The sequence below is a fragment of the Chanos chanos genome, chromosome 4 (assembly GCF_902362185.1).
Source record: "Chanos chanos chromosome 4, fChaCha1.1, whole genome shotgun sequence".
Classification (NCBI taxonomy): Eukaryota; Metazoa; Chordata; class Actinopteri; order Gonorynchiformes; family Chanidae; genus Chanos; species Chanos chanos.
The window spans coordinates 19,052,161-19,076,078 of NC_044498.1; the positions used below are offsets into that span (position 1 = coordinate 19,052,161).

At 39.4% G+C, this 23,918-nt stretch overlaps 1 protein-coding gene across 3 annotated transcripts in view; it reads left to right on the forward strand.

Moving 5' to 3' along the window:
• Positions 1–23,918, forward strand: part of runx2b (RUNX family transcription factor 2b) — a 31,790-nt gene that overhangs the window by 4,195 nt on the left and 3,677 nt on the right. For 2 of the 3 annotated variants that reach the window (XM_030770630.1, XM_030770631.1), the window contains exons 1-4: positions 11,164–11,433; positions 13,057–13,213; positions 15,087–15,191; positions 23,509–23,673. In XM_030770630.1, the coding sequence (XP_030626490.1) occupies positions 11,164–11,433; positions 13,057–13,213; positions 15,087–15,191; positions 23,509–23,673 (697 nt within the window). Of the gene's footprint in view, positions 1–11,163; positions 11,434–13,056; positions 13,214–15,086; positions 15,192–23,508; positions 23,674–23,918 lie in introns of those variants that run through there. The other variant, XM_030770629.1, reaches the window with a different exon arrangement.

Here is a 23,918-nt window from a genome sequence, read left to right on the forward strand (position 1 = left end):
TTTGTTGTGCTGTGGGCATATGGAGAATCTATAGTGCAGACAGACAGAAACAGAGAGGGAGAAAGAGAGAGAGAGAGAGAGAGAGAGAGAGAGAGAGAGAGAGAGTAGGAAATGATTCTCCGAAAGAGGATTGACAGAGTTTCAAAATACCACCAAGGCCATCTCCTAATTTGGTTGAATTACCTGCCAATGCAGACTGAGGGATCAGTTGCACACCTTTGGTGTGATTGCTCTATTGGTGCAGAGGACTCTGAGTCAGGCCACCAACACCCACACAAACCTCCTCGCTGTAATCTGAGCAGACCAATGACAGCACGATAAAGGAGAAGGCGATAAAGAAAGCATCAGCAAAGAGACAGAGGAGGGGATCGGCTTGCACCTCAGAGCTGAAGAACGAACATCACCCATCTGCACGCGTGGGCAGCGGCGGGGGGGGGGGGGGGACACTGTACACTCTTTCCCCATAGCCTCCCTCCCACACGTTTAAATGGGATAGCAAGCTTTCCGGAAGGGGCCCCTAGGAGTTGGGTAAAAGCTTGCGCGAATCCCTTTCTTGTCACCTGCGATGCATCCAGTAAATGGATACAATGTTTTTTGTTGTTTTTTTTTTTTTTTCATAGGCACACACCCCTCTGCTTACAAAGACTGAAATCATATATGCACGACACACAAAAGGTAGACAAAGAGCACATGCTAACACTCTGTCATTGCCTTTGATGTAGCAGTACCATGGTGTTCAGGGATAGATCCAAAATACCCTGAGGGATGGAGAGTAGGTGTGTTTTTCCACTCCATTCCCTATCAAAGGTAGCATAGCACAATTTCAGAGGGAAAGGAAGCCAGCATAACCCTTCAAGAGGTTTTAAACTTCAAACAGTCATTGTATAACATCTGTCGTAGGCTATTGACAGCTATTAATACTTAAAATATTTAGCCTCAGAGTGATATTGTCTCAGTGACTGAAAATCTTTTTTTGTTTCGTTTCGTTTGCTTTTGAAAGAGAAACTGAAGTCATCAAAACTGCAGAAGCAGTGTATTTGCAAATCTGTGTATGAACAAGTATAAGTATGAACTGCTGTACTATGTTTCCGCATTGTTATTTAGCTGTATGGTGCATTCAGGATCTGCAGGGGTGGTGCAACCATTTTCTTTCATTTTGTTTTTTTTTGTTTTGTTTTGATTTTTTTTAAACAGTTTAGAGAGAGAACAAAGATTTAACAAGTAACTTCCTATGGGATTAGAGTGTTTAATTAACATTTCTTTGTCCTCACATAATATTGTAGATTCTTTCTGCGGCCACAGACGCTCAGACACTCTCTCTGAAGAAATGCACTTCAAAGAGTGAATGGCATTTTCTTAAAATTTGAGACAAACACTTTTTGGTCGTGTGAGTCTCAACCCTTTGTTTCACTGCCCTCTGCCTTTTTTCTCTCTTTTGAATGGGGGACAAAACAGGACCAGACACTGTGTTCAGAGAATGGATCTCTGTACAAACAGATGTCTCCTGTTTTCTTACATATACATTTATGTCTGTTTCTCCTCCGTCCACACATTGCTTCTGATGTTCTGACTGTAGTGAGTGACAGGATATGGTATAATTTCGACCAATAAATGATCAAAAAATGAATGAGAAAAATCTGACTTTAAAAGAGATATTTTACTTGAGCGTGTTATGTTTCGTTTTGCGCAAGTCGTAGAACAATAGCATGCTTTAGCACACCCAGCATGTACAAATAAACAACAAGATGTTTTAGAATTTCCTCTCTGAGATTTAAAACTATATGGTAATCCACTCTTTAATCCTTCCAGTGTCTCCGAAGAAATTTACTGCTGGACACATAACAGATACTTTTTGTCTCACGCCATGTGTAACATTTCTAAGACCCATCTGGTTGAGTAATTACTACACACTAAAAGCTGTGTAATAACTAGAATGGGAGCAAATATGCGAAAACACCCAATGATTGCATTAATGGAGGAAATTAAATATAAAACAGAGAAAGCACTCTATGAATATGTCTTAATCGTTCAAAATTTAAGGCTGAACTCAAACTGTGGCATGGACTCTGGATGAAGTTATATTATTGAAAGAGATTATATCAAATGATCAAAGATCTATTAAATAATGTAGAGCATGGTAAAATACACAGTTCATTTAGCCATAAACTACAAACCTGAACTATGATTTAGGTGTTAGCGTGTAGTTCGGAATACTAGCTTCTATCCCAGCACATAAATCAAACTAACTGCATTACATTTCATAATCTTAGTCTCATATTGTAGGTCTAGCATTATAAAACTCAGAAAGTGAAAATCAGTTCTCCAGTACCCAAACACCAAATGGAGGCTCTGATGTTACTTCAGTTCGCCGGTTTTGGTCAACCCATGCCTCTCCCAACCAACACTTCATAACTTTTAGTTTCCAGAGTAATTACTTCTTAAACCAAACATTTTTCTTAACTTGGAAACAAATGAGAGACATTGGGCTAAGACAATTGCCCTGAAGGTGTCTGTTAAGAATACCCAGTTGAACTTTCTTGAGAGAACATTATGGAAAATATCTTATGCAAAGCAAAACACCTTAGGCTCATGCAATTACTGAAAATGAGATGGGCTTGATGGCTTTCCCTCAACAAAGAGTGATCAGTGTAATAAAATGTTCCTGAGAGGCAATGTTTAATTAATTTAATTTAATTAACTTAATTAGATGTGGTATGTAATTTCATTTTATTTTTAAAGTTCATGATTCAGCTCATTATGGTTTGTGGATTGTGAGTACGCAGTCACAGTTTATGTAATTATAACCGTGTTTAGACAAATCACAGGTATAGTCATTAATTATACTTCATAATTAAGCATTGTTAGCCATTGAATAAGCTGAACAGCTCTGCTACTGATATTGAATAAACAGTCTCCCTTTTACCTTCTTACTGTTCCAGAATATAACAATGTGAAGTGTTATTGAGAAAGCTTGGGATATCTGAGACCTCCAGAGTAAAAAATGCCAGAGAGTCATTTAGACCAATTTTGAAAATGTCTAGATTGCCCTGGTATGTCATGAGCAAGCCGCAGATGCATCATTCCTAAAAACGCCATGATTATCAATAAAATAAATTCTCCCTTAGGGATTTGGAAAGCCAGTCAAGTTCTCCCTTTTGGCCTAAAATACTTTGGAATTCGGTTCAAACACATCAAATTGGAGATCATTTGGGTTTCCAAATGTACCATTAACAGGCTACTATAGAAAAATAGTTCCAGTTCTGCAGAGAGGGCTTTTGGAGTTGCGAGACTGCTGAAAGTGTAAATAATTTTTAGGATAACATATAACAAAACTCATATAATATCCACCAAGGTAAGTCAATATCAGATCTGCTTTACTCAGTCATATGACTTGTCAGTCACAAGTACTTTTTTGCAACTAAGCTTGCTTTTTTCTTCAAATGGTAGCTGGTGTTCCATAGGAGTTTTCATTGATTCTCTGGCAATTTGTTCTTGGCGGCTTTTAGATGCTGGCCTGTTACTGAATCACATAAATGTGGAGAATGTGTATTTACAATACGGTTTTCCCCAGCTATGATTAGCTGATTGAGGGCAAGGTGAAAGGCCACATGAACTTACACAATCAACATGCAAAAGTGACTGGATGTAGAAGTGTGAGAGGGAGTTCAAAAATGTGGAGATGGCCCATGTGGACAGAAAGAAGGCTGGTAGTTAGCTCCAAAAGGAAATACTCCCAAAACCCAAAAGCACATCAGAACCCTATACTTTCAGAAGCACTTTCCCTCCATCATTTCCTCTCTTCCATGCAATCCACCCTGTTGTGCAAACCATCCCAAGATTCTGACTGTGAAGACGATTAAACGGTTATCTTTTTTTTCTTTCTTTCTTTCTTAAACTTTTATGACAACCGTCGTTTGCTGTGCGCCTTCAAAGTATAAAATTCTGGAAAGGTGCCACTACCCAGACGAGTGATTCCATATCTAGCTGAAAATGACATTTTCTTTTCTTTTTAAAACAGGAATATTCTACAGAGCCAAGCAAATCACTTGCTACCTGGCTACTGACATATAGAAATAACTCTTTTGGATAACTGCTGCTCAAATGTGGCAATGTGATACATTCACGCTGATTCAAGTCTATACGCACTCATGGGTCTACAGGTTCTGATCCTGTTCTCCTTTACTGCATGTGACCACTGTAACTGCAACCCCCCCCCCCCCCCCCCAATCCTCTATTTTAAACACCTGGTTCTGAGAGCTCGTGGGTGCAAGAAAAGTAACAGTAGAGCGGCGAGAAAAGGGAGGCCCGTAAAACAGGCAGGAATAGGAGATAGCTCCCTGACGACTTATTCACTGGATACCTGCCTGTTTGGCTTGTCCTTCACTTACTCTATCCATCACTGCTACAAATTACACCACCAATATATCATACTCAATCTACTGGGTGACAAGGTGAAATCTTCCCACATAAATCTGGGATCAGGTTTTACCTTACGCGTCGAGTAGCACTAAATGGTGGCACACACAAGAGAACAGCGTGTCTTGCAGATGTACTATAAATATTTTTCAATTCAGTGGGCCGTTTCAGAGAGGAAGTCGAACTGCGCAACCCACAGAGGAAGGGAAACGTGTGAAATGGAATGTTGGCTTCTCTGTCCAAGAGGTTGTATTGTCTTTTTGGCTTGTACTGAAACTTTCAGGTCCAATGTAAGCATTATGTTTATGGTGATGGTGATATACCAACCTATGCCCCAAGAGTATCCTCTGTCTAGTTTTCTTTTGGACTTATCCCTTGATTAACTTTCAAAAACAGTATTCAGTGTTCAAACTAATTGCTTGATCATATATCAGTCAGCAATGCCTAGATTTCTGTGAAATCCCTTAGTACCCCTAGACTACCTGAAGCTGGATAAGTGAATGCTGATTTTAGATTATGTGGATTATATGAACAGTCTGCACTGTTCAGAATACTCTGCACAGGGCCTGGAAGGCAAGACCGATAGCCTCTACGACAAAAGGCTAGAAATCAACTCAGAGCAATGGTAAAAATTTAAACAACCAAAATATTGCACAGAATAACTTTTTAGCAGAAGTTATCAAAATCTTGTGGTAATAAAATGCAAATTGCTACAGGAGGAACACGTACCTATACTTGCTATACTTCTTAAGTCAGTTTTTTTGCCTTAATACTACCCAAACATTCTGAGGATGCATCAGTTTAAAGCTTTGTTAGATTTACTGATAATCTTAAAATTGCTATGAAATAATAAAAATTGCACTTAACTTCATTGTTGGATGCTGAGCTGCTCATTCATTGAGATATTTCACCTAAAATGATTATACTCTTAAAACTCAACTGAGACTGTGTTGTTCACTATATACAAAGTGAACTCCAGTGTTTTAACAGCATCGTAAATGCGCAATGAACTTTTTTAATGAACATTTAATGAAGAACGACATTACCAGCAAATATATATCAAATGTTCTCACACATACCTCCATCCTCTCTCGTTCTCACTAACATGCAAATGGCCACACACACACACACACACACACACACACACAAACAAAAGCATTGCACATACACGCATACACACACACACACACACACAGGCATACACACACACATACTAACACACACACACGCGTGCGCACACACACACACACACACACACACACACACACACACACACACACACACACACACTGACAGCAGGCATGTATGACGTGTCAGCACCTGGTGAGGTCCATGGCAGACAACAGAACCCTCAACACTTTGCTTCTTGGGTGCTCAGTTCTGTCGTTATGACTATTTAATGACCCCCTTCATCACATATTACCATTCTATTTTTCCTCTATTCCTCTCTCAAACCACAGAAGTTCCTTTTCTGTTCCTATTTTTAAGAGCAAGTGATCTCAATTAAGGACCTCCCTGAAGGCTGGAGGCGGCAGACAGTCACGGCAATAAGAGCAAAGAGGAAACTGTCTTTGTAGCCACCCCCACAACATCCCCCCACCCCACCCCGTCCCATACTCTCCCCAAACTCCAGACAAAACTGCCATGCTGAGAGCTGCGCTCATCCAAATAATGCTGAAGAAAGCACAGAGAGTTCATTCTTGATTATATTTACTCTTTTAAAACCTGCCTGGAAGACATCTCACCTGCCCAGTCTCTTTCTTTCTTTCTTTCTTTCTTTCTTTCCCACTGTCTTTCTCACTTTTTGTCTTTCCATTTTTCTGTCCATCTCTCTTGGTCTCAACCTGTTGTCATGAACATTATACAGTGAGTATGTTTTCTGATGGTCCAAAATCTCCAATCTTATTGGCTGACACTCAAACAAGTTAGGCTCAAAGGCCTCAGCCCTGTCTCAGATGATGATGTCATTAAACCAGGGACTGACAAACAGTAATTAAAGGCTTAGATTAAATCCAGGGGTTGAGAAGCGTTGAGATGGTCTTCCTGATGAGGTAAGAGTTACGATTTCTGTATGTATCATCATTTGCACTTTTTTTCTCTTCCTCTCTCTCCCACTCTCTCTCTCTCTCTCTTGTCTGGCGAGGATGGAAAGAAACTGTTTGCAACTGGAAGACTCTGTGGGCCCATCAAAATGCTCTGTGCATAAAGCCATAATTACGTGTCTCAAAAATGCACCACTGTGAAATGGAGCCTTGATCCAAGGCTTTAAGTGGCTGTACTTTTCCTCTCAATCGACACAAGAATGCAAGATGAGAGTGCAAGGGGAGAGGGAAGAAAAAAAAACAAAACACAGAATACACTGATGTAGCATGTTACATAATCCCAGGAGTTATGAATCTGAATTGAAGTCATTTGGACATCATTACCACTCGCAAGCTCAGCGTTTGCTTTTGTTTTTTACTGACCATAAACAATGCCTGCTTTATTTTGTGTCATCACTGTCGGTAAGGTTTGTTTGGATCACCAATGTGGAAAAAAAACGTTGTGGGCTAATTAGAACACAGACTGTTTGTCTGGCTGTGTAGAAGATAAGGTGACAGCATTTCATTCAGAAGTGTGGCCTCCAAATGCAGGCTTTGTTGAGCGAACCGTGTTAAATTGTGCTGTCGTCTCAATCACAAAGTTTAGCAGGTCACATGGTCGCTGGATGTAAGATCAGTAAAACTTGAAATGCACCGTGTATGTCATATCATCTCTATTTTGCGCAAGGATTCATGACCAAATGTGTCAAACTGTTAACAGTGAGTTTGTGTCATTGCTCCTACCACATGGTTTCATCCCCCCATCCCTGAAATGCTGCAAAGCCAGCTGTGTGTGTGTGTGTGTGTGTGTTGGGGTTGGGGGGTGGAGTGAGGGGTGGGGGAACGGATGGAGGAGGGTTGCTCTTTCCTTGTTAAGAGATCAAACAAAAGGACCCAAAATGAGTAGGCAGAATTCCAGTCTCCAGGATCAGCGAGTGATTTAAATAAAGTGTTTGTTCACTGCATGTCGATATGGCTGGCAGATGGGAGCCATAGATGCATGGCAAAGTGGATTCAGATGTGACAAATGCTCTTTGATAAGTCTTTGTGTAGGATTTAACAAACGACTGTGTTTAGACAGGATGACAGCCTTTCCGCTCCTCTTATTAAATCTAATTTACTTTGCTGCTTTGTTAATTGTCACAATGTTAACTTTTTATTTTGATGTATTTTGCTTAAGAACAGACAGCTTGTTTTCCAGTGATTTTTTTTTAATAAATGAATGAATGAGTGAGTGTGAAATGAAGAAACAGACAGACCTGAGTTTGTCCACTAAAATGAAATCCCAGACTGTTTGGATAATACATGGAGACATTAGAATGAATATGTTTATTACCATTACGACTTTAATTACAGCTCTTCTGATTTATCCGTCCATAAATTCGGAGTAGATTTTTTATACTGTTGGCCAATCTGAACCATATTTTTGGTGTTCTGGGCAAAGAGAAGGACTGTAAATCAAAAAGTCTTTTTTTATCCTTTACAATAATGTACCAGATGTACGTCAGAGCTTCTTGAGACATTCTCTATCCCTCCCACATCCCAAGACTCACCACACACACACACACACACACACACAAACAAGCATTCACATTCGCACGCACTCACGCACTCATCTCCCAGCCTCCCACCCCAAAACATACACAAAATAGTCACAAACAACACCCCCTTCCCACCCTTCTCCCCAGATACACACACACACAGACACATACACAAGTCACGCACATGCATACTCACACAACTCCCTTGGACTCTATTACTGACTCCATTGCATTACACAGGCACCCTGCCCATACCAGGTTACACTTTAAAATACCCAATGGGCTACTTATTTTTCACAGGCTGTGACTTTAACTGACCATTACTGATAACGCATTCACAATATTATAACTCAGTTGGGTTGCAGGGGACAAGCTGATCTTTAATCACCCTTAGGATGTACTTATTATTTGCTTATGTGTCTCAACCTGAGGTATTTAGATAATTTAAAGAAAGTGTGCTTATGGTTTTCAATTTTCATTTAATAAATTTCATCACTTTTTTCACAGAGAGACTGCAACACTGCTTTGAGATCTACGAATGAAAAAGATTTCTGTAAGAAATTCCTATTCCACGATTAGCCAAGTCTGCATATGGAAGTTCATATTTAATATGCATAGTACCAGACAGTATGAGGATAAACACTTGCATACATATACATTGCAGAATGATGTATTCAATATGCAAACTCAAACCTAAGGTAGTGTAACAGAGGATTTTTGACACTCTACCAAATGCAGGCTGCCTGTAATGACTCAGATCATTGCAAGATCCAGCAATGATAATTGCAGTAAGGTCAAATTATGGTTAACAACGGCTTATGGATTTGCCTTCAAATGTTTTTGAATCAAATACTGTGCAGTCCATTATACTGTAATTGGTTCATTATGTGATATTTGCAGGGTGTGCTTGATTGACAATCAAGTATGTCATAAGAGATTGTGAATAAATAGACCCTAAACCTTCCCAGTGAAAGAGTGAGGATGCCATCTACAGTATCAGATAGACAGGGAAACTTTTAGTCAGTCAGGATTTCAGCAGATGTTCTCTGAACCGTATGCTGAAATGATGCTGTTTCAGTCACGCTGGTCATCAAGATTCAATTTTAGGGTGAACAATTTAGTCCAACAAATGCCTAGCAGTAAAAAAGAAATGTGAAACGTTTTAACACAGAGACACACAGACACAGATACTCAAACATACACACACACACACACACACACATACACGCAAAACAAAGAAAAAATCTAATATGGTTTTGCTGCTTTGTCATTATGGCTGATGCTGTGGAATTATCTCAGCATGTCTCTATGTGACTCAAAGTGCCTCAGACGATGAGCTGCACATTTTTCTGTCTGGTTCTCTGATTTAAAAAGCATGATTACTCAAGAAAAGGCAGGCTTGATCTTATGGCTCCAAGTGAAAATGACTTCAACACAGACCCTTCTTCATCTCAAACAAGTCAATGAGAGAACTGGAGTCGCATTGGGCTGTGGCAGTAACTGTCCGTTTCTTTGATTTTTAATGATCAAAGACAAGCTAAATCCGCAATCATAAATGGTGAATAACTAGTCAGTTTGAGTTAATGAGAGGGGAATTTGAATAATCCAGATATAAATGTATAACATTTTATAAAGACAAGGTTGTTCAAATGGATGATTTGATGGTTAGATTGAGGGATGATAAATTCTGGGCGATGATTAGATTTCGAAGTGAAAATGGCAAAGGCTACATTTCGGAATGGGTCAGAGTCATAGATTAGGGTTAAGGATGAGGTCGGTGTAGATTCATTTATGGTTTAGACCATTTCCTTTCCACAGAACAACTGCAGGCACGGTATGAACAGTGTTTGTCCCACTGGATCACTGATGTTTTGTCAAAACACGTCTTTACTCTTGTCCACATCAAATATTATAAAATGTGAAGTAAAATGTTAATGTTTTAAAATAATTGTGTCTGGAAGAATGTGTACCCTACACAGGGATAAAACTGCCTCTGCAGCTCATTCAGTTGGTGTAATTACTATGGAAAATCACATTTATAAGAAAGAAAAAAACAAGTAAGCCCACTTTCAGATTTATATATATATATATATATATATATATATATATATATATATACATATATATGTGCAAATGCATTCAGACGGAATAATTTTATGATGAACAACCCATTTGTAGGCTTTGCACAATGATCAAGACAAATAGATATTTATTAATGAAAGTATACAATGCATATGAAGTAAATAAAAAGTAAATAAAAAAGTAAATGAGAAATAAAGCTTATTATCAAACTGATCACAAGTCATATAAAAGTTGTAGGCTATTTCTGAGTGTTGCACGAGCAGATATGTGACTTCAGACACCACGTGTTGGAATGGCATGAGCGTTCTGATTGCCTGATACTGCAGCTATATAAACCACAAAAGAGCCGCACAAGGAAATCCCTGCCTTCAAAGACAAACCGCATTGGGAGCAACAAACATTTAGCTTCCAAAGCATATTTCATTCTGACGACCGCACCTTTGGAATTAACGAGGCTTTACCTCGATGCTTTACGCGTTGCAGTGTCTTTTTAAAAAGAATTTGTTTTGACAAGGAAAATCCAGATCTGTATTCAACACTACACTATTTGATGTGAATCAAAATATTACACGAAGATGACGAGGTCCTTCAGAAGAAGACAATAATTGGGGAAGACAAAAGTGCTTACACGTAATACGTTGCTACGAGGAGAGAGAGGGGGACATTTATCCAGATATACTAAAAAGTTTACAGTTTAGATTGTTAAAGTAGCTGTCGTGATAGGCTAAGAAACACGAAAAAGTCTACCAGAGAAATGTACATAGGTTTCTGTCCGATCTGAAATGACTTTTGCTAGCATGTATTTCTCTACATAAGAAAACGTAATTAATGACGACTCCGCACAAAGCTCCAATTGAAGAAGCCTGGTGGCTGGAGACTTGTATTTCGACACGCGTACCACTTCCGATACCTATTGAAGGCTGGCAAGGCAGCGTAACCTCCGAGCATTCGGAAGGGACTCTGCTTCATCAAGACGGGAGAGAACATTAAATTAGTGTGTTCCTTGGATCTTCTTACCTGTTTGTTAATTTTAGATTGTTGTGATGCGCGTTCCTGTAGATTCCAGCGCCAGTCGGAGGTTCAGTCCACCGTCCAGTTTGCAACCAGTCCCGGTGAAAATGAGCGATGTGAATACCGCAACAGGGCAGCAAGATGCGGCCGTGCCAAGGCTGCGTCCGCAGGAGAACCGCTCCATGGCCGAGATTATTGCTGACCACCCAGCCGAACTGGTTCGGACCGACAGTCCAAATTTCCTCTGCTCCGTACTGCCCTCTCATTGGAGGTGTAACAAAACTCTGCCCGTTGCGTTCAAGGTAAGACTTGTTTTCGATCACTTAAGCCTTCAACCATATTCGATAACCAAACAGCAAATAACTATTGCAAGTATTTAAATGTTTGTTGAAAGAAAATAGTTATCTTGGACTATATTTTTCCACTCAGTCTCACAAAACGTACTATAAACGGTGTGAAATATCACTGATGAGCCTTTTCTACTTAGTCATACTTAAAACAGCAGACATCGAGTTTTTTTCCCCAGTTTGACACATTTTTGTGGTGTCCTACATGGGATCATTTCAAGGCAGTGCGTTGTCTAAATTGAAAAAAAAACAAGAGTTGTGGTCTACATATTCTACCGAAATTGTTAGTTAGTTATTTCTTAACATTTTGTGTTAGTATCAGTAGTAATTTGTTTGGGAATACAGTTTATGTTACGGGAATTGTGCGTTTGGTTAGCCGCATTTTCTGACTCCCGTTCGCCAAATGAAAGTTCTCTAGTCATTTAAAATGCCATCTGTTCATGTTACGCGTCCATTGTGTAACTTGTTTATATCGCGTTTGATCATTTCGAAAACTGTTTGTTAATTTGAACCCTCGTTCAGATAGACCTTGCTATGCCTAAATTTACTGAATATAACAGTCTCTCTCCCTCTCTCTCCCTCTCTCACGAATCGATTATTCAAATTTTAATAAACATGCTATATGATTTGCGATGTCATTTGAACATGTACATTTTCCCCCACAAATTTCCTTTGGGTAAGGTATAAAAATGCAGACTTATACATTTTACATCAGCACTGAACAGTGAAACCAACCAATCTCTTTACACAGTTCTTGAGTTCTGCAGGTTTATGTGTGTGTGTGTGGTTGGATTTGGTCGTAAGTAACCATTGCTGATTAATTGCATAGATCTGAGGGGAAATTGAGCATGATCTCTGGAGATTACAATTACTTATTTCAAAAGACCATCCTCAAAATAATGGTGATAATAATGGACATTATGCTATTGAGCATGAGGTGAATATGTTATGTGTTAAACATTTGAAAAGCTATAACATAACTTTTAAATATAACATATTTAGTATTTTATTGAATAAAATTGAATGAAAGTAATTTAACTTTAATTAAGTTTTTGTTTGATTAATATTTTCAAATGAAATGGCCTTTTATTTGGCCAGTAGGTCTTTTACTCAGTAATCAGTGAGTACGATAGACTTATCAAAAGTGGCCTCAGAGAGTGCAGAAATACAGCTTACCAATATACTTATTTCAATGCAAGTTGCTTTGGATAACTCAACCCCTTTCATTGCTTATTTGTCAATTCAGAAATCTATTTATATATGTATATATATTGGGGGGGGGGGGCAAACCTTTAAATCACTTCCCTAGTCAGACTGTTAGTTAGTCTGTGAATTGGTATAGTAAGAATATAATATGGTTTTGTTTTAAAAAGTCCTGGGGAAGTAAGGTTCCACAAGAAGTATAATGTAGTTTATGCATACAAATCAGACGTTTTTCAGACATGAATATTTTGAAAATATGTGTGTCTCTCTCTTGGTCAGCAATGCTCAGCCTCTTTTTTGTCAAAGGTGTGAAGGATATGAGAGCGAGTTTTATGACAGGTGACATCATCATGGTCATCAATATGCTCTCTACAGGTGGTGGCTTTGGGAGAGATTCCAGATGGTACGGTTGTCACGGTGATGGCGGGAAATGACGAGAATTACTCAGCAGAACTGAGAAACGCCTCTGGTGTCATGAAAAACCAGGTGGCTCGCTTCAACGACCTGCGTTTCGTCGGTCGAAGTGGCAGAGGTCAGTCCAGCTGTCAATTATTAATAAAACATGGACACACACACACACACACACACAAACTGTTATCAACTTCTAACTCATTATAGATCATTGTTGTCCTATGTGTAGAGCATTTTTCTGCAGGTTTTGTTTTGAAGGTGTGTGGTCACCTGGGGACACAATGTGTTCTTAGAATAATTGCTGTCATTCCATTTACACGATGTATCAGTTACAAGCCGACACTGTTTCCCAACCACCTCACACTCCTGCCAGGAAGAAAGGACTTACTGTATTACACCGCTCTCTTTATTACTGAAATGGCTTTTTTTTTAAGATGAGAAATAATTCACATTACTGCATATGATCAACATAAATTATATCCTGGTTATTACAGAGCTGAGATAAGCAGTAATTGTTCTTAGCATCTGGAGAACATTGAAAAATCTTGCTGATGATTCTTCGATATGTTGATTGAATTGATTCAGTTTCTGGTGGATTCTTTGAATTTGTGATTTGGTATTGCCATGGACAGCAGCACCATAATAAAATATCTTAGGGCCGGTCAAGGGAACAGGCCTTACTAATTATTTAGTCTCTCACTCTGTCTTTTTCTTTCTCTCTATATCTTGTCACTCAAAGTTATCAGTGGCATGAGAGACAGTTTAAAGGGAGGGCTGTCTGTGTGTTTAAAAACTGACTGGCATTGGACATAATAAATTACTGAATATACTCACGAGAGTGCTCAAAACTCTAATAAAACTGACCGGCCTCCAGTACTTTCCAGCGTCAGTGAAATCGTCCTATAGTTCCTTCAGAACTTTGAAATGGAACAGTGTTTACACAGGGTGGTGCCACAGGAAACTGAATTGATTTAGAAAAAGAAAAATACAATAGTTGAGATTTCAGTGGAATAATTTCAAGTAAATTATGATGTTATACAAGCTTGGAATACACAGACTCCCTGATTCACTGAGGCCCATTATCTGTGTGTGGTCATACTGGTTGATAGCTATGAATATGAATTAGCTTTCCCCTCTTCTTTCACAGATCATATGACAAGGAGGGAAAAGAGAGAAAAAAACAAGCTTTTGCTCTTTTTAGTTTGTTGTCGTGGACAGTAAAGAAGACTCTAGAAAACTGTGTTCTTTTAAAGGCAGTCTTGGTGGTACAGCACAATTATTAGTGCTCAAATAGTTAGTATAAGAAAATTATATCAAAAAGATTTCTCTACTCCATGATTTTGGATTTTATATGCTAAACATAACAATTAACAAATGTCCCCTCATTCTCACGGGTGCTGTAATGTGGCACCGCAGAAATAATCGTTTCTCAAACCACCCAGCTAGATTTTAACAGAACCGCTGTGTGTGTGTGTGTGTGTGTGTGTGTGTGTGTGTGTGTGTGTGTGTGTGTGTGTGTTTGTATGTGTGGTATGGTGAATACATGTGGGCTGCTAGCTATTTCTCTGAGTTGCCATAGCACTCTGCTCTTTGCATCCTGTCTCCACAACTTCTAAATGGGAATGGCAAGTCCAGCAATGCTCCTGTGCTAATTCACTACATTCCCTATGTCCTAAGAGAAAAGAGCAAGTCCAAGTTCATTGTTTATGAGGTTTATCCACCCAGCTTTCTTTGCTGATTTGAATTCAACACTGCAATGACATGTAATGCTCAGCAAAATTGTACACAGTAATAGTCCTTAAACCTCTCCACAAGTAAATGAGAGGAACAGTTTACCAGACAGAATTTATGTACACTGTGTAGAACTCTTTGTCTTTTTGCATTCATTAAAGCAACGATGGTGAATATTTGTAACATTATAAACTTAGAATTGCTGTGTTGTACTGAAAGAGTGGAGGAATGTTCTGAGCTTTGAAACATTTTTGTTTGACTAGGCAAGAGTTTCACCCTGACGATTACAGTGTTCACAAATCCACCACAAGTGGCCACTTACCACCGAGCCATTAAGGTCACTGTGGACGGACCACGCGAGCCAAGAAGTGAGTACTCTTACCTTCTATTGTGCTGCCTTACTCACAACCTTACTCACAAGTTAAGAAGTAGTTCAGTAATTTTATTCTTAAGTTTTAAGTTTTTTTTTCATCTGTTTTTAAATAACATTTTAAAGTTTCAGGTCACTAATGTGTCCCTTCTCACTTCGGCTGAATTTCATGATTTTCTGAATTACGTCTCTTGATATTCAGATTCTCCTCGATGTCTGGCTATGATGAATTGTAATTTATTTTAGACCCCTGACTCAGAAGGTGATAATATACCTCAGTATAATAATGGTAATGATAGTGATGGCTGTTGTTAATTTTTATTCTGGTTAGGAAGAGTTGTTGTAAAATTATAAGTGTGTCATATTGCAAGGGACTTTCTTAGTTAGGGACTTGCTAATTTTTTTTTTGTTTTCTTGGTTGTTTTTTATGATATGCAGTCCATGTTGATATTTCCCAAGGCTCTTAAAAAATAATGTTGTTTTCGCTCTCTGAGAAATGTATAGTTGGCATTCATCAATATTCACTGCAGTTGTATGAAGCATTGTGCAGAGTGTCTGTTGGGGCAGTTTTGTGCAAGCATCAGCTTATTTTAATGGCTCTTATAAAAAAATAAGGGGAAAAAAGAGATTCACTGTGTTCATCTGTGCCAACTGGTCTGGACAACAGCTGTTTTACTTTATCATGTAAAAAAAAGTCTACAGTACTCTTGTCTTTGGCATGAGAATGAACCCTGTCACATTGCTAACAACATTACTTCTCTCTGCCTCTTGGTCTCGCTCTCTCGCTCTATCTCACTCCTTCTCATTTATTCTCAGTGAACACATGTGGCACTTGTATTCATAGACACTTGAACACTGTGTATGGTTTTGATTTGTCAATGCATTAAAATGGCCCCTGGCCACTGTATCCCAGGCCTTTGATGTCTGAGACATCCCGTTCATCTGCCACATATTGAAGTGTAGGTCTGAGGAGCAGACTGACAGATGAATGCCATGTTTGTAGTCACAGTTGAGGGGTAGAATTTACCACTTTTTTTTTTTTTTTTTGAGGTATCATTTACTCAAGCTGATTAGCTGCCACAGGTTCGATTATTACACCGAAAATGTTTTACAGTAGCAGTATTTCATGGAGAGAGAGAGAGAGAGAGAGAGAGAGAGAGAGAGAGAGAAAACGTGTCATATAACCTTCCATGTACAAAATAGTAATGTATTACTTGGGAACAAACAGTAAAAAGGAGAACTGAGGTGTATCAATGAAGTTAGAGATATCAGTGAAGTGAGGGCTATCAGTGAAGTTAGGGCTATCTAATTCAGGGGTAGATACTGGACTCAGACTACCAGTGTTAAGGGACTGCCTGAGTCTACTTATTTGCTGAAGAGGTCACTGCCTCTTATCCCTCAAGTGTTAAAACATATGTGGCCTTTAAATAACGTGACATTTCAGCACTTGCTCTGAACAGTGAGATTTTATCTGGAATACGCCTCATTAACCAGCCTGCCTCATTAAACCTCCAATTGGTGTTAATGGAGGTAATTAGGAAGAGGCCCGTCTCACACAACCAAACAGTGTGAACTTTGTGCTGTCAAAAAGGCCAGGGGTGATATTTATTTCTTAAACCAAACTTACGCATAAGAGAACGTATCTGCTGATTCATTCTTCCTCAATTATATTTGTCTAGAGTCTGTTTTGTATACAAAAATTAAGTCTAGTCCGGTACTAAAATGGAGAATAAATTGACAGCGTTACTACTCAGAATAGCCACTGACCCCTCACAGCATTAGCATACACAATGAAACGTATTTCATGGCCAGGCTTAATCTGCGTCTGGAAAACTGCCCATTAATGCACAATAATTTTGTTATGACACCTTTACAAATTACAAAACAGCATTCTCTCATAGTATCATTGCTAACCATCTAATTTAATTTGACACAATTTTTCATTTTGAGCATGTTTTGCCTAACCCTGTAGACAGAGCCCATTCTTAACTGACACTGAAAAACTCAACGCCCTAGACAGGATGTCAATTATTAATGTGTTTATGTATTTAGCAGGTTTAGTCGGTTCCTTATGAATCTTTTTTTTTTTTCAGCGGGGATTTCCAATTCAGTCTATCAGTCTTAAATGACCAGCTCAGTCAGGGTGGTGGGAGCATACAGCCTCTTTCAACAGGGAAAATTTTCTCATTTTGCTTGCAACCTACTTTCATTTCGACCCTCTCTAGTTAACTTATTTGGTACACTTAGCTCCATTACATCCTGATAATAAAATGTGTCATATTATGAAACTTAGAGAGTTTTATTGAGACATGACATCGTGTACTGAGCTGATTTAATGAGTCTCTTTTAAACTGCATAGACTTAATATGTTTGCTGAGATGACAAGAGATATCTTGGCTAAATACACTAACTCACTATAAAATCAATAGGGTGGAACTCACTAATAACTTATTGAAAGTTGCCGTGTTGCCTTTAATTCAGTTCAGCTGAAATGACTCTTTAACCGGTGAAGTCAGTGATAGAATACTGTGAGGCTGATTTTAGAGAAATAAAGAGGAGAGAAGTACAGCAGATGAGGAATAACAAGTTACTGATGGATTAGTGACCAATAAGTTAAACAAATTTGATTCCATGCTTCACTGCTACATTGAGATAAAGCACTTCCATTTCTTTATTTCCTGTCAGTGTAAAATGAATGTTCTAATTGCAAATTTAGGGGGGGTTTTGGGTGGGGGATGGGTGGCAGAGCTATCAGCCAGCGTACTCCGGTCACTTTGCTACAGTGTCTCGTAGTAGGTGTATATATTTATGTATAGGGGAAATTGCAAACCACATTCCTATACATTCTAAAAATGCCTGAGTGGAGCATGTAACTTCTGCCTACATATGTTATGTTCAGCTTAGGTGTTACTTCTGAATGTCAGATTTGTATAACCTGATTAAACACAGATGAGTAATGTTTAGGATCTTCTTGCCTGTGGACAGGGTGTGTATATAACTGCTTATCATTAAAGCAGTTTTATGCTAAGGTAAAGACAACACTTCACTTCCTTTACAGACTGGCTGTGTTGGTTTTGTTTCTTTGTCTCCGTGTGGTTTGTCACCGTATGGATCATACTTTCTCTCATTCTCTCCTGATTAGACTGAAAGAAATATGTGTGTGTGTGTGTGTGTGTGTGTGTATGTGTGTGTGTGTGTGTGTGTATGTATGTGTGTGTGTGTGTGTGCTGCCATTACTAGGAACCCTGATTTTGGAGTAGCTCCTAATACTGCTCGTTAAAAGTCATTTGAACTAATAGACAGGGTGTGGTTGGTTGAAGCAGCATGCTTTCACTGGAGGCCCAGTGTAATTATGGATTCTGTGTTAGATTGTCATGTTCTGTCACACCATTTTAATGATCTGAGTGTTTAAAGTCTCTCTTTAAGGTCACCTTTAGTTACGTTGGCAGAACTCCTAAAGCTTCTTTTTAATGACTGTTGATTATGTTGTAACAATTAGAATTTTACAGCAATCATTATGTAACACAAGGAATACAGACGGATTTGTGATTACTTTTGTGATTACTCAACAGTTCTCAAAAAGTAGGTGACACATATGTAGACAGCAGGTCACACACACACACACACACACACACACACACATATATATATGGGGCTAAAATACAGGGTTGTTTTGGGAATATGCTGAAGTAAAGGCAAAGAAAGAGAGGACAAGAAAGGAACACTGATTCCTAATCACAGTCAGTCAGAGGGATCTGTAGTCAGAGGGACGTGTAGTCAGAGGGACGTGTTTGCTGTTATATTTGGTGGTTGTGTCTAGACTGTCTGGTCTGAGTATTGAGGGTGTTTCTCAACACTACATCAGCACATTGTATTACGTGTGTGTAGTTCTACAAGGGACAGGGTCACATAGCTTTTCTTTTGAGCATGGTGATGAGGGAGTGTGCCTGTGGTTTTCAAAAAGGTTCTGTGTGTGTGTGTGTGTGTGTGTGTGTGTGTGTGTGTGTGTAAGTGTGTGTGTGGGTCTGTGTGTCGGTGTGCCTCCTGTGTGTCTGTGTACATGTGTGAGTGCGTTTACCCTTTCATAGCTTGGCTTACTTCCTAAAGGCTGAAACACAGAGACCACACAGATGCTTGGCAAGCTTCCACAACAGCCTGGCTCTTTTCTCTCTTTCTCTCTTTCTTGCTCTCTCACCCTCTCACTCTCATTCACTCTCTTTTTCCTTTTTTCCACTTCTATACGTCCTTGCTAATGAGTTCTGTCACACTTGCTGTCATTTTTCCTCTTTTCCTCTGTGCCACACTGTACGTCTTCCTCAGCTAATACCAAAGTGTTCTACTGGGTTGAAGTCTCAGGACTTCACATGCCACTCAAAGGAAAGTGAACTCACTGTCATGTTCTTGGTACCATTCTAAGATCATATATGCTTTCTTGCATGACACATAATCCTGTAGTCCCTATATGAGGAAGAGTCAACTGCAAGTGTGAATGGATACACCTATGCAAAAATGCCCAGATGTGCTAAGGCCATAAAACATTGTTCATTTGCTATAAAAGGACTTGTGTTGTAGGAAAACATTCCCCTCACAACTGTACCACAGCCACCAGGCTATCCCATTGACGTCTGAGCTGTTTCCATCAAATTCCCACTTTGCCATGCAGGCAGTGTTCCTCTGCTCCTCAGTTTTCCAGTGCTGGTTACTGCTTGTTCAGTGGAGCTGCTGATCAGAGGGAAACCCAGTGTGGTTGTCTGGTGCCATAGCCCATGTGTCAGGACAGCTGAGTTGTGTTCTGTGATGCCATTCAGCCAACCATTGTTGTAAACTTACTTTATTTGCGTGGATGTCGTCTTCCTGTCTTGCCATTCTCCTTCAGTCTCTTGCAAGAACGATTTCTTTTTACTTACGGGACTGGATCATTTTGGTTGTCATACCACTCAGTAAATGCCAGAAAATGTCGTGTGTGAAAAGCCCTGCAGGGCAGATACTGAGATTGGCATGCGTGGCATTGATAATCACACCATGTCAAAAGTCACTCGATTTGACCAACTTAACACTCAGTCAAGCAGTAACTGGATCTTTGAAGCCTGTCTGCTTGCTGTATGTATCAGCTCACAGTCAGTCGCCTCACCTCCTATAAGAACAATACATTTTCAGTAGCGTAACTAATAAACGGGCCATTGAGTATATGTTTTCATTGGTATGAATGATTAATAAAGTACCATAAAAATACCATTGTAAAAATACCATATTCCAAGTAGCCTATAGCTATCTTTTAAATAATAAGTTGATGCATTGCTTAATTACATATGTAGATATATGTAAATATACGTATTCAAACAGATCAGTGTGAGGTACCCTCTAATCATATATTCTTTTTCTAGTCTGTTTGGGAATGAGGGCATTTGAGTATCTGTTATTTTCCTTCCCAGATCAATATGCTCTGTGATCAAAGTGTTCTAGGTTTCATCTGTTTTGAAGATCAGTGTCTTCTATTACCATTGTATTATCATTGCATGCTTCCCAGAATCAGTGCGGTCTGTTCTATCAGTGTTCTAAGATCAATATGATCTAGGTTCAGTGTGTTCTGTGGGGTGTAACAGAAATTGTTCTGGGATCAGTGGATCTGTGTGGTCAAGTCCAATGGCTAACAGAGCTGACACAAGGACATGAATTGAGCTGTTTACATACAGCACAGTGATGTAATAAAAGGTCTGTTCTGGGGTCAGTGTTAGCACGAGATCGTATCTGTTTCTGCTAATGCTTGGGCCGTGTCCCTCTGGGCTAAGCTAACATCTGGAACGAATGTCCACACATTTCCGTTCGCCAATTGGATAGGGAAGTATTGGCAATCAAAAATCTCACTCTGTTTTACAGGCTAGTGAAGAGAATTTTTGGGACTTTCCCTCCAGTAGTGATATTGTTCAGTTTCTTAAAACTTTAAAATTCCTCCATTCGTCTGACCCTGCTCGGACTCTCGACTGTACAACGGTGGCCGTATCTTTCCCCTCTTAGAGGCCTATAATTTTTCTATTGGTACAACACAGAAGAGAGGGATATGTCATAAGCTATGAGCACATTAATGCGTGTGTAAAGTGAATATTATCCAATAAAATTCTGCCATGAATTATTTATTATTTTTATTGCAAATGTAAGACTTTAGAATCCAAAACCAAACTTACAGAATAACTTATGTAAAATATCCAGTCAAGTTTAGTTTCTATACTTTTTCTCCAATGTCTACTGTTCTCTGGTCGGCTCTTGTTAGATCTCTTTTGTAAATTGGAATGGCTGTGTCCCGAACCCCGTCGGTATCTAAATATTCCCCTCCCTAACTCTTCTAACATATGCAGCTTTTCAGGGACGGTTCTCCAGACTGTGGTCAGCAGTGCTCTTGCAACTTTTTGCGTAAGCGCATATCGCACCAGACTTAACCTACCAGAGATCAGGGTCCCCTTTGTCTTAGTGTGTAGAACACTGCTTTTTGTAAGACATCTCAGGTAATCAGAGTGTAAAAAGCACATCTTTGTGTACACTTTTCACCTCCTACAGTTTGTAGTTCAATATTAAAAAGAGACATTCAATCATGTGTCAAGGTCTACCCCGGCCTACTGTATTCTACAGGATATCTAATTGTAATTATATGTTGTAATTATGCAATTATGCTTAACCATCACAACTGCAATTACAAGTACAGCGCACAGAATGTCAAAATGAAAGGAAGCCAACATGTCAAGCCAATAGGTCTTTGCACAAGTTCTTGTATCACACATCGCTTAACCATTGTTAAGGGTGTAAAAGGGGAAAATATAGATCTCCATATAAAACTGGAGAGTTAAGAATTGAATTTAACATCATCCCTTTGTTTCTCTCTCTATATCTGTAGCAGCATGCCTGTTGCTCTTTGTTCTTTAAGCACAGTCAGGTTTGTCTGGATTCTGAGGGAGCCAGGGTGCAGTGTGCCAACTGGACATGGGCCAGGTCCAGGAGCGTATTTTCTCTCTCTCTCTCTCTCTCTCTCTCTCTCTCCTTCTCTCCTGTTTGATATTTACTTTACTGGCTTTTCAGGGAACCCAGTGCAGGGCTAGACAGACGCCTAGAGCTGTTTTAATGGGGGAAGCGGGGCTTTGTGGGCATGGGCCTCTTTCTCCTCTGTTATCCTGCCTCTGATTTGGCTAAAATAGATGCTAGGCACCTGTGGGCCTTTAAACTTCCTTGTTATGGCTCTCTGGTGAAGCGTTTGCCAGTGCCAGGCTCTGTGTGTGTGTGTGTGTGTGTGTGTCCATGTGCAGATGCGTGTGTGTGCGCGTGTGTGTTTGTGTATGTGTGTGTGCATGTGAGTGTGTGGGGGTTAAATTTACCATATCCTAAAGCTGTCCTGTCCGACAGAATTAATAAATGTTCTCTGTAGCCTCATCATGATGTGCTTTCCAGTTTAAATTCAGGGCTGAAATTCAACCTCACACCAGCAAGTTGGAAACGGGCATATTATTATTTAGAGAGAATATTGGTGGGATATGTCATATGGAATATATGAAAGGATACAACTGTTTCCTTGGACCATTTTTACAGAAGAAAAATGAAATGGTGTTTGATTCCATAAAGCTGAACTGGAAGAGAGGTTAGTGAATTAAAAAGACTAAACTGAAAGTGAGTGAAGGTGCAGCATACCTACTGTGTTAGAGAAGAAAAGGTCAGACCTACCCTAGCATTACCTGCCATCTGTCTTTACAATATCCATCCAGTGACCTTTTACACTGAAGTCCCTGATGACAATCTTATAACTAAATGTACAGACCCAGGCCTTTTATCATTTCATATCGGCAGAGAGGCCCATGTAGTTTTGTGTTGTTATTAATATGCAAATGTTGTGTCTCAGTGATCCGTATGACTCATTGTATTGCAATGCACAACCACAAAACAAGCTCATCTTCTCCTCGTCGTTTTCCTTAACAGAAAGTGCACTGACACCTGCATTCCTGGCATTTCACGTGCTTTCGCGAGTGACAGAATCATCCAAAACGATCTTTCTTAAATAAAAAGCTTGACTCTAGGGGTACATTAAAAGCCTCATTTAATCTTACCTAAGAAATCTGCACTCTGTGGCTTTTAGACCATGGAAGAAGTTGGAATACAGTGTATTTTGCGAATAATTTATATCGTATTTTAGAACCATAGTCCAGCAGGCAGTTTACTGAATGAGTTGAGGGAAATTGCTGTAACTGATTGTGCCATGCATGGTCTATGTTTAAGAGATGCAGATTTATGTACTGACCTCCAAGTGGCATCATTTTTGATTTTTTTGTCCGCGGCAGGGCACCGACCAAAACTGGAGGATTCGCCAAAGACCAGCTTGTTTTCTGACCGGCTGAGTGAACTGGAACGCACGATTCGCGTTGCCGTGCCAACACAAGCACCCCGTTCCTCCCTCAACACAGGTCCAAATTCTTTTTCTCCCCAGAACCAAACACAGATATCAGGTAAATATCAGATATAAAGATCTGTTGATTACATTGGCATTGCTTGCATGATTTATTGCTGTAGCATTTTGGATTAAAACATGTCTTTTGACTGTAGAAAAGCTCCGTGAACAAACAAGCCTACTTACATTTTGGATTTTTGAATGACAGGTTTGTAAATGAATAAGACATATGGGTATATATGATAACTTTCCACAATGAGTTTAGCAGTTCTTGTGTTGTATGTAGTGTCTATGTGTCTAGCG